Source organism: Symphodus melops (genome assembly GCF_947650265.1).
Source record: "Symphodus melops genome assembly, chromosome: 1".
NCBI lineage: Eukaryota > Metazoa > Chordata > Actinopteri > Labriformes > Labridae > Symphodus > Symphodus melops.
In genome coordinates this window covers 44,236,597-44,249,002 of record NC_136691.1, presented here as the reverse complement: position 1 = coordinate 44,249,002, position 12,406 = coordinate 44,236,597, and the positions used below count along the sequence as shown (strand labels likewise).

The 12,406-nt window shown below is 37.2% G+C and overlaps 1 protein-coding gene across 2 annotated transcripts in view; it reads left to right on the top strand.

The window, feature by feature from the left end:
• The window catches only part of adamts3 (ADAM metallopeptidase with thrombospondin type 1 motif, 3), a 134,509-nt gene that overhangs the window by 21,558 nt on the left and 100,545 nt on the right, over positions 1-12,406 (top strand). For both annotated transcript variants that reach the window (XM_079351085.1, XM_079351084.1), the window contains exon 4: positions 7,867-8,023. In XM_079351085.1, coding sequence (XP_079207211.1) covers positions 7,867-8,023 — 157 coding nt within the window. The remainder of the gene's footprint in view (positions 1-7,866; positions 8,024-12,406) is intronic.

Genomic DNA, 12,406 nt, shown 5'->3' with positions numbered 1-12,406 from the left:
CCCCTTGACATCAGTTGAAGGCAAAATGTATGGGCTCTGAATATGAGAGATTATTTGATAATGCACATGAATAAAACAGACTTGAATTATAATGTCTCTAAAGGTTTTTTTAACTAAGAATTGAGTAAATGACAATAACAATGATCTGATTGAGTAACCATGACCCACTCAGTTGGGATAGTTCTGATCTAAAACATTCATAGACACTGACTTTGAAAACGAAAGTTGACTCTCTCTCTCTGTGCCACCTAGTATTACTCCCCTACTTCCCTCCAACCAAGTGACACACCAAGCATTCACGCAGAGCATTGTCACTGCAAGCTGTCTGTTCCACACAGCTACATATGTCTGACTGTCACACGGAGTGACAGTCGATAAATATACATCCAGGGAAAAAAGGGAACAATAGCAACTGGTGTGTGCTGCACAGCTGTTGTGCTCTAACTACCACTGTGGTCAAGAGAGAAAGTGAGAGAGTGAGAGATGCTGGTTATTGCAGAGGGAATAAAGTACTTTTGTTTATTTTATTGGCCAGAGGGATTCTTGAAGACATTGCTAAATACAAAAGGACAGGAGCTCCCTGACTCAGATCGGACTATTTAAAGTCTGCTTAGTATTGGAAGTGGCATGCAATGATTAACACTTGTTTATACTAACCGAGAACTGAGACATCGGAAGCTTTTAAATGGTAACAGGGCACTGTCGATGCACTGGTGCATAACATATTATCTGTCTAAAAGTTACAGATAAACAACTCTTTGTTGATCATAGAGTATTTTCAGGTAGGTATGTTCTCAGTGAATCAGCTGATGGAGTTGGTTGATTACAGGGCTATGAGTGACTCTGGAGGCTATGGGTGAGTTATATCCCTGTCAAAATGCAGTAATATTTCTGACTGATGAAATAAGCTCCAGAAATGTGCTCCTTTGGGATTCTGGGTATTGTGTGGCTGATGAACAAAGGAGATATGCAATGTTACATGGTTGTTGTTTTGTTGTTGTTGTTCACTTTGAAATCCTCTTCAAGAGCAGACAAAGCTGTAGAGAAAAACTGTACATCTGACCTTCTTTGAAGTTCTTTCTCTCTTGCTTGTTTTAATTCTCCCCGTTTCTGTTCTTCTTGCGTCCTGCTGGTGTGATTAGGGTCAATGATGCTGTATAGGACATGTTATTTATTTGATTCGTCACTTCCTCTGAGCCATGGAGACTGTCTCTCTCTCTGCGGAGAAAGTGCTTAACCTTACTCCTGGGAATATGACCACTCAAGAATGTCCTTCAATATTTCATACCACCAGCCCTCAAAATGACTTGTATTTATAAGGATGAGTCTGAGTGAGAGAAATTCCTTAACCAAATTGACTTGTTTTGATTTCTTCATGAATTTGTCCTTTATTTCCTGTTTGAATGTGTATCTGATGACGACACATCGGGACTTTACTGATGCGCAACCCATGACCTATAAAGAGTCAGAATAAACGATACAACTGAATATTTCTCCTTCATTGTCACTATTACAAAGAGCAAATAAGCCTGTACTGAACATGACATTTCTAAAAGGACATTTAAAAATCTATAAGGATTGGGATCTTCCAATCTCATCCTGTGTAATCATTAAAATACATCCCCCTTGTAAGGGGCTGGATTATCAGTGGATTATTAGTGGATATTGAGCAGTAGCACACACCTTGTGTAGTAACTGGTGTGTGCTGCACTGCTGACATCTTGGTGGTTGGAGGATAATAATGTTTTTTTTTGCTACACCATTAAACATTGATTATTAGCCTGTCTTTGTCTGCGTAAGAGAGACGAGTGCCTGGACACCTCAATCACACAATGTCCCTTCAGTTTAATATCCAGCTTTAATTTACTTATTGTTTGATGTTCTATAAAACCATAATACTAAACCGCAGAAGGGTATTTAGTTTGACTTGCTGTATTTAGTTCCCCGAGGCTCTCAACTAAAATTCTTCCTTTTTTATTTTTTTTTGCAGCCAAATTGCAGACGAATCATCATAACAGCTCTTTTTATTCAGGGGCCAGACAAATCTAAGTGCCTGTAGCAGAAACAATTCATTCTTATTTTAGTGCAGTCGCTGCATTACTCAATGTATCGCGTCTGCCTGTGTGCTATTTATGTGTCCAGCTCTTTGATCAAGACTGAAATAATTTCCTCTTAGCTTGTTGAAGGTTACGGCGAGTTCAGGGTGAAAAAAAAGAGAGCGAGGGCGAGTGTTTGCAGACGTGCGTTGCATCAGATAGTGTCTCGGTGGCTTTCCACACTCAAACATGTTATCATCTTTTCTTACAACTTACAATATATGCAGTACAACGACCCACAATGCAACGTAATCTACAAAGAAAATGTGCGCTTAATTGAATGCTGCCTACACTACATCCCATGCTGATGTGAGTGCAGCTCAAATGCAGATTTCAGGAAATAAATAAGATAAGCTAAGAATGCTAAATTTTAATTTCCACAAGTAACAATTGTCCCTTTGGTGCCATTCAGAACAGTCTTCCTGTTGGAGTAAAACAACACAATTTAGGATAATGAAGTCTCTTTCACTTTTTTTTTTTTTTTTTTGGTGGTGTGTGCACTGACCAGCACCACCTCATGAGTCCACAGGTGTTGCCATAATGCTGCATTCACAAGCTCCGTGCTGGTTTTATTTCAACAGCTGGGAAATCATGGTCAACCTTAGGCACTTGTTCTGATTTTATGTCTGCCATTTGTGTTCTCATTTTTGTCAAATGATATGTCTGAACATGCTTTGTCACTAAATTATTAATGGTACAAGAAATAGATTTTCAATTTTCAAATGGATGGAAAAATGTTAACAACCTAATAGTTACTTCTAATTACTGTAAACAAGGTGAAAATAATACAAGGCTATTTTTGTCAAAACCACAACATAAACTTTAGTTTTGGCTTGTTTCTGTCTTTTATTATTTTAACATTTTCATAATCGTCATAATAAGTGTTTCCACTTTGGTGAGTGTTCATCTCATTTTGAGATGTTCGGACAACAAATGGATGCAGAGTCAGCCACTTAGTTTATTTCCTATTATTAAAGGAAAACATGTGATCTGAATGGCGTAATGAAAATGCAGAGCAACCTCTGCCTTTTATCTTCGTCAGACATGAAATGAACCTTTACTTACAAAAAAAATGAAAAAGACATTCATCATTTCAAGGCAGTTCATTTGCGTTCTTTTCATCCAACATGAAAGCTTAACTAGATTCTGCTCGTCCTGCCCCGGAGGAAGAGAAATGTTGCAAAAAGCAGAAATATGTTTCTAACCTCTTTCCATACACTGACTGCTCGAGTGTGTTATCCTAAAGGAGCAAGGTGGAGAGTTTTGCCGTTTCATGCCAAATTGAATGATTTATGAAAAACATGTATTTGAGGACAGCTGTATCAAATTCATTCTATCTCAATTCTTTCAAGATGAGGTGAGAGCTCTGCATTTGCTTTAGCCGACACAGACAACTAGAGGTTTTTTTTTTTTTTTTTTTTAAGACGGGAATATTTTTTTTCCATTCTTGCTGCTTGTTTTTCACACAACTTATTGCTCTCTTTTTCTCTCTATTAACGTATGGACGTAATAAGCTGCTTGCTTTTCTATTTTTTTTAATCATTTGGCACACAAAAAAGTCCAATAACTTTAAAAACAACCAGTGTCTAGTGAACTGACTGATATTTGCTCTGCCTCCCACTTTTGATCCCAGAGAGCTGCATGAAAAAAACCTGTGTGTGAAAATAACCTATATTTTGAAACCAACATTATTCAGTAAAAGTGCAGAGAGGGTTAGTTGCAGTGGAATGGAAGTAGAGATCTTTGATTGCATGTCCTGTGGTGAAGTGGCTTTGATCAATAATAAGATGCCAGCTCTCAGCCTCATTATAAACCCTCCAGCATGACGCTGGTTTAAAATCTTGGATGTGGTCTCCTCTGTTCGTCTTAGTGGCTTATTTAGCTTATTTCATATAGTTCATATAGTGCTAAGCAAAAAAAGAGCATCTCTGAATCTGAATCACACCTTTTGTCCAATTACCCATCTGTTTGTGTGCAGAGCCTCACAAGCCCACCTGGAACCCACAAACACTTTAACAAGTCTGCATCCTAATTTATGTGAGAGAGAGGAAACACAGAACTGGACATTGGCCTCACATTTCATTCTTGAAGAAATGCTACAGCTTAACTGATGAGCTATTGAAGGCAGCTCTTGGGGTGACATGTCGGACCTGCAGTCCAATTTTTTCGTTGGCGCTCTCATCTTTTGAGTCATGTCTGTAATACTACAACACAATGTTCGTATTTTGAACGTGTTTAATGCCAGCCAGGAGTCAATCAAGGTTTGAGATGAATATATGAAGCATATAAAAGTATAGTACACCTAAGTGGTAGGATCAGGTTGTTGGTGTTATAGCAGGAGTGAGGCAGTCTGCTGGTCTCACCTCAGAGTATTTGTGCTCTCAGGAAAGTTATAATTGGTACGTGGTTAGGCAGACTGCATTACATCCCAACAATGTATGCTGACACAGACACTATATGTGTTTTTGAAAGTGATGCCTGCTGGTGTGAGATAAATCCACATAATAAGCCGAGGAGCAAATCCATATTTTTGTAATTATGTCCGTGTTAACACGAGAAAAAACTGAAAATATAAAGTGTTTCCTTAAATAAACTTTTTCAACATGCTTTTGGTTTATTTGGTCTATTTGACATTTTTTTGGACATAAAAAACAGATAAATCAGATGTATTTATTGTTACTTATAAAATCAAGAACTTCCCTTTTTATATCTGTAAGACAGCAACAAATTCACATCCCTCTGCGAGAGCTGCTGTTCTCTTCAATGGAAGAAGGAAGAAGTGTCAGGGATCATTAAACGTCTATTATTGTGTCTTCTCCTTTTGATTTACATCCATTCATACTGAGATAACGTCTAGCGTCCATCACAGTGGTTTAATCTAGAATTCCGTTCAATTCAAATATGAAAAGAAAAGCTCAATGTCGATCTTTCAGATGTTTTTGGTTTTGTTGGAGGGATTGCATTACAAAAGAAAACTTTAGGCTCCTCATAGAAAGTTTTTTTTTTTTTTTTTTTTTTTTGGCTTTCCATTAGAGTACACTCTCACCCTCCATCCACCCATCCATCCTGGTTTGTTGTTATTTTGTTTGGGGGACTCTTTGAAAGGGAGGCACTTTTCAGCCAAACATGATGAGGAACCATTTGCCATTGTATGATATTGAAATACCGTTATGGGCTTCCAGTCTAGCTGTTTGTACAAAAGCCTTCCAGACAAGACTTTATTTTCAATGTTTTGCCATAGTTTGATGTATGTTTTCTTCTCACATCAAATGCTTGCTGGAGAGCTATTGGATGATTTTACTAACAGACATCGGAACACTCAAAGATACAAAAATCCAGTCTCACACCTACAGATTACTTCAAATAAAAGCAGAATTTGTAGACATTGCCTTTAAAGTTACTTTGGGCATCAGGTCAAAAACCTTTCAATGGATCACCAATAAAACATGCAGGCTGCAATACTGCAGATTTCTAAGTATTTCCCTAAAAACAAAAGAATAAAAAGCTACTTCAGGGCAAGGGTACACACTCTTTACTCAGTGAAAAACACTGAATGTAACTGCAAGTCTGTTAGTTTTCATAAACAAAAGCACAGATAAATCAAGCCTCATGTTAAAGCAGAGATGGAGCTATCATATCTTCCTCCCCTTTAGCAGGGCGTCATTTAGATGCAGGGCCTTTTAATGTAAAAGTCGAAGGCATATGGTTTATCTCTGTGCAGCATAACCTCAGAACATGAAGGTCATGTTCATGTGTTTATTAAAGGCAGGGGGAAGACTCGGTTGCTAACTATCAACGTTAAATGTAAATCTGAATAAGAACCTAAATTGGAGTCAGTCTGTGTTCCTGTCTGTGTGTGGTGGGGCTGTTTGTGTTGGTAGGGGACTGTGGGAGTTAATAAAATGAGTTCAGTGTGCATCTTGGTTGCTGAACACCATATGCACAGTCAGAGTAAAAGTGAAGGGGCCAGAGTGAGGTTTGGCCTGAGAGGAGCAGCAGAGGAGCTGAACATAATCCCCCCGGAGCTCAGCTGTGAGTAGGCTCTGTTTGCAAACAGGTGCACAGAAAACACATCTTTTTCTCTGTTAACCCAAGTGGCTGTCCTATTGATCACCCATTTCACACCTTATTTTGTTAGGGTGTATATTGCTGGATATTGTTTGGGTAAATCTGTGCCAATGAAATTCTGAACAAACGAACACACTTATGGGTATAGTTCGGTGGAAAAAGTATGAACACAGCACAGATGTCATATCAGCCTGTATTTAAAATGAGTTTCTATAGCAGCAAAGAAAAATGGACATAACATTTCAAAGGGAAAGGTCACATTTCTCTCAACGTTTTTTGAAATTATGACAAAAATTGACTGGGATACTGCTGAATCAAGAAATGAGAAGAAAAAAAGCTGGTTAGCTTTCTAGTCTCGTAACGCATAATATTTTGGATTTATTTTAACTCCACTTTCAGAGATGTCATTGACATTAATCCATCAGCTCCATGGTTTACAGCTAAGCTGAAGCTTCAGACTTGAAATACCTCCTGTTGTCATAGACATCTTATATGTAATGTACTTCAGAATGAACAAGCATTCCCAATGCATTAGAATCTCATAAGACAGTAAGGATTTGTCCAGATATTAGTCAAACCCTCGGACATTACTAAAATGAGGACACAGGTAATTGTTTGTTGTCATAGTAACTGACCTGGTGTAAGAGAAATAATGTGCCCTACAAATGTTAGTCACCCCTCTTAGTCTTAATAATATTGATAATAGACACCTTGTCTGAGCCAGTGCCTTATAAAACATTAGCTTTCTTCCCTTCTGTCTACACATATCCACTTTAGTCACAAGCATTAAGCAGGTTATACAAAATGACATTGAACTGTTCATACCCAAGTCTTTTAAATATTAATACTTTTTTTAAGGGTTCCGAAGGGAAAATTCATGTTTCTGAGTAGCAGCTCATCAGACTTTGTTTTTCTCATCCCTTACGCCCGTGACACCTGTTTTAATTAGTCGTTGTGATTTGATGATCTCCCTATTCATTTTGCTTGTCCTGCAAACAAAATGATAAACAATCTCCCCCTCCAACACAGTCATGGCTTTGCTGTTATTGCGGAAAATCACACGGGGGCAGGAAGTCATCGCAAAAGCAATTTTGTTCCAATGTGTCACAAATGATGTGAAGCTTTCTGATTACCGCCTGCAGCCTTCTGGTAGCCTGCTGATTGCAGATAGATTTGAAGTTTCAGAAAAAGAAGCAGAAAAACATTTAACAATGTCACGAGAAGGGACTGAAAAGCATTTAAGCAGGCAATTAGGATGTTCTTTCTTGAATAAGCTACTTAAAATGCCATTATCTGTCTTTTCATTGTTGTTCAAAAACAGCATATAGGTTGTTTCAATTTGTTGCAAACTTTGTACATGTAAGTATGAAAGAGAAAATATGGATTTAATTTTCAACCGACCTTTTCCTAAAGAGTTAAATAATCTTCAGACCTTTAAGAACCTTGCCTCATAAATATGTAAATTTATACAGCGAGAAAAAGATTTCCTTGAAAATCCTTCCACACCTTATTACTTTAATGATCTTGATTTTTGACCGTATTAACATAATTCCAGGTGCTTATAAAATAACAACTGATTAAGGTACAGCATCTAGAGGTCCACTTTGGGAATACATTAAATGACATGTTCTTTAGCAAGTTCACAGTAATTAAATGCACCCTCTGTCTTTTCTACTCTCACTGACCTTGTGTTGTGTTTCAGGCTGGAATGATTCGTACAGACTCGGACGAGTACTTTATCGAGCCGCTGGAGAGAGGCACTCAGGAGCTTGAGGATCAGGGCCGAGTCCATGTGGTGTATCGCAGGTCGGCTCTGTTGCAGGCCCCCTCTGAGATCCCAAAGGACTACCAGCCACAAGGTAAGATGCTAAAATACAAGATGTATTGGTGGTGGGACACATGAATCCACAGGGTAAAAAAAAAAGAAGTAAATCAGCAAACACAACCAAGGGTGGCTGTGCTCAGTTGGTAGAGTTGTCGTCTTTTCACCCAAAGGTGGAGAGTTCGATCCCCAGCTCCTGCAGCAACATGTTTGATGTGTTTGAATGGGAATACTTACTTCTGACAGTCTCTTTACATAGACAGCAACCTCTGCCATCAGTGTGTGGATAGGTGTAAATGGGTAAATGTTACATGCAGTGTAAAAGTGCTTTGAGAAGACTAGAAAAGCGCAATAAAAACTCAGGTCCAGTTACAACATACTGTATTAGCCTTATTTTTATTATTTAAGTGAGTTCTCCTTCTATCTCTTTTAGATTGAGTCATGCCTACTACTACATCTATGACTGATATTACTTTTCTCCTACTTCACAGTCAAGAGTTGGCTTGTAATGCAACAACTAATTTTTGTACTATTGCAACTGCTGTGCTATTTTGAACCAGCGTCATCTCTACTGTTACCTTTTGTTACAGTAAATAACAAATAACTGCCAACAGTCACATCTTTATTACACAAGTGGCTGTGATGCTATATTTTTAAAATGAATTGCACCAAAGATCGTTCACAACAAAAATCATGCAACACAAGTTTAGTTAATTAAGTGAAATGGAAAACAATTCCTTTATCATGCTGTGAGTGAAGATATTTTCTGTTTCCAATAAACAAACATGGTGCTATAAAGCGTGATACACAAAGTCCCCTCAAATTTCCACTTGTATGGTTTGAAAGAGATTTTGGCAGTGCTAAGAGTTTACTACCAATAGAGAGACGAAATATCTGCTGCAGATTTTACAAAGGAGAGGCATCTGTGTTGCCAGATGTTGGGCAGATGAGTGTTGCTAAGTGAAAGCTAATCCTGGATCAAAGCAAATTTAAAATGCCCTTTTAAAGGGAGAAAATTAGTCGGATATGTTGCTTGTGAATATAAATAAGTCAAATATTATTATTTTGTTTTTAAATAATCGATCATCATTTTTGCTCACATCACTTCTTAATATTTTAGAGGGCTCAGGTCATGCTACTAGTGTCATTAAGCAGCGGGGCTGCGGAAAAAACCAAGGTTATAACGGCCAGAAACGAGTTCCTACAATTTCCTTTAAATTTCCTTTACTTTAAAACTACACCACAACTTTAGTACGTATTCTAAAAGACTCTTGTCATCTTCATAACAAAACTAACCCTTCAAAACTCTGTTTGTCACCTCGGACAGTGAGGTGTGCTTCAATGCTATAAAAAAGTCTGTACGCCCTTTTGCCTGGCAAATGAATGCTTTCACCGCTGATTCTGCTGTGACTGTTATCAAAATAAATGCTTGCCACTGCCTGCTCTAAATAACCAGTTTCTGCTCCATTTCTATCAAACAAATGTCACTGCATCCATTGTGAAGGTGATCTGTGCCAGGAAAGGAATTCTTCCTGTGACTCTCTTTGTTTTTAAGAGCAACAAAGGTTGGCGCTTTTAGTAGTCATGACATTTTATCTGTAACATAATGCCCTAAGAGGCACAACAACACAAAATGTTTTATATTACAAGTTATCACTTTTTTTTTTTAATCTAATAAAACACATTTTAACGACACAAACCTTTCGCAGTGAGTTTGAAAATATACTTTGCTGTTATTTAAACAGAGCATAAACATTGGTTATGAGTCAGTCAGGGTCTATTTTTTTACACATTATCTGCATATGTATGCTATTATAATTAACACCTGCTGGTATTTCTATCTGGACTTTTCACAGGATCTTCCAACAGATCCACTGAGTGTTGCTTTTCTTTCGACACTTCCACATGGAATTTGTTGCACATATGTCCCCTGATTGCTGTTAAGGAAAGCAATTTCCTCTGTTTGGATGTGATGGTAGACTCAAACTTTAATCAGTTGCTTGATTTATGAATTGAAAACTACATTTTAGTTTCTGTTTCTTGTCACACAAGCTGTGAAAATTGCTATGTGAATAATCATCTGCTTGGCACACTCAATAAGGTTTTTGGGATGACACAGGCAGAGGCTGTAATCACATGTTAATTATTTAAGAAAAGGAGAGGCATGACTACCTAACAGCAAAGTGTTCACCTTGGAAAACACTGAAAAAGAAAGTTAATAAAAAAGTAGAACATTAAGTAAATTATAATTACTCAACTTAAATGTTATATGGTCATTACATGTCATTAAAATAATATTATTGTTTGAAAACTGGATTTTATTATCATTATACAGTAAGTATACATAAATGATTTCATAAATGATGGATTATTACTTCAGGAAATAGCCTAAACAGTAGCACATAACTTGCTGTCTTTGACTTAATGTCTCTTTACATATGCCATCAAACCCTTTCAAGCTGCTCCCAGATGTTATCATTGGAGACATTGTGTTAATATTTTGGCCAACTCGTCCCATTATGCCCAATTAGCCGATGCCTGTTTGTGTGGTGTAGCCCTGGATGGATGGGCAATGTATTGGACTATTTTAATTAAGGAAAAACACTTGGCACTCTGGTTTTATAAGGTCTAAGAGAAAGAGGTCTTTTTCTTAGATGTCTTCATCTTCATAGATTTATCTTCATTATAATGGAAATCTGAGCTAACAATATACCTAAAAAGGAGTGGATCAGTGTTATTTCGAAATACAATGTTCACAATGTTGACTTCTGGACACACAATTTTTGATTTAGATCTTTTTTTTTTTAGATATTTTAAATGTAGTCTTGTTACTCTGTTAGGAGTTTATGATCATCTCAATGTGAATAATCCTCATGTATCAGAAGGAGGAACCAAACTAGAAGATAAAAATTGCCATCATGTGAACATAAATTAGACAACAGAGATCTGTGTCAACTGCAATTTGCAATTTTGTTCAAGTTAACCTGAGTCCTTCATGTGTTCACTGTGTTTATATAAAAAAAAACTGCTGTTGCCTCTTTATCTCCTTAGAGTACCACAGAACAGGCAGGTGAGGTAAAATATACAGTTGTGAATACCAATGCTCATGGAATGATGAAATTGCAAAATGGTATGCATTTATAAAGCTTTATTTCTAACATATTAAGACAACAGACAAATCCCAGTTCTACCTATTTGGCTCCTAGTTTGAGTGCAATCTGCTCACGGTATGAAAATCCAAAGATCATGATACTTGAGTTGCAATACGATATCATTGCAATTTTAAACATGTTGGGATATGCGTACAATTGCGATATATATTTGCAGATTTAACTTTTTTAATTGCATTTTATGTCCACAAAATGAAACTAAATCAAGAACTGTTTTGTCAGATATGAAAATATACTGAGTCTATTCCTCTCACTGCACTGTTTTTAATTATACACAATGGAAGTCAAGCCTACAGCCTGACCAACACTGTAATAAAAGTAAAACCCTATTAAAGGAAGGAGACTTTTTGATCCAGTAGATGTCACCCTTGAGCACCAGCATGAAACCAAAACAACTCGAGCATTGTTGTGATAGCAGCCGGATTTTAGCGCTCTTTAGTTTGCTTGTAGCTTTACGCTGCATGTTTACATGAAATGACCATGATCTCACAATGCTTATAAGCAGTGAGTACAGGATGTTATTCTTTTTTTTTTTTTTTTAACTGTCTCCCTCAATCAAACTAATTTTATTCGCAAGGGGATTAGCCGGCCGACTTTCCCGTCCGTGTTAACATGTTTAGATACAGCTTAAAGCATTACAGGCAGCGGGACTTGGATGTCACACTCGTTGTAGACAGTCACGACTCACAGTTTTTTTTTTCAGAGGATGTACTGGATTTCTGCTAAATTTGTGTGTAAAATGTTGCGTATTCAGCCTTTAAAGGCTGCATGCACCTTATAGTCTGAACTGAAAGTTTTTCAGTCTAATCCAACTATACCTTAATTGTGCAACCCCTTCAGCAATTAAAAATCTTGAATCGAGCCATGAATCGATATAATATCGCCGCGGAAAATATCGGATATATGCTGTATTCATTCCCCCCCAGCCCCCTACTTCTACCATTTGTTGGGAACTTTTCCTAAGAAATGAAATTGTGAGGGGCAGTCACAAACTCGTTGAAAGACCTGCATTTTTCTGAAATTGTTTATAAATGTTCAAATTGCGAATTCCTTTACGTCTACTTGTTCATGATGTTAAAAGGAGATAAAACAAAACAAAAAAAAGTTTAATTGTCCAATATCTAATTTTTCCTGTTTGGATAACATATAGTGAGTATTATTCTACCACAGTTGACTATTACCACAATAACCCCAAAATAACTTGAGACCCATTTCTCTAAGTTTATGAAATAAAGAAGTAAGGCAAATTG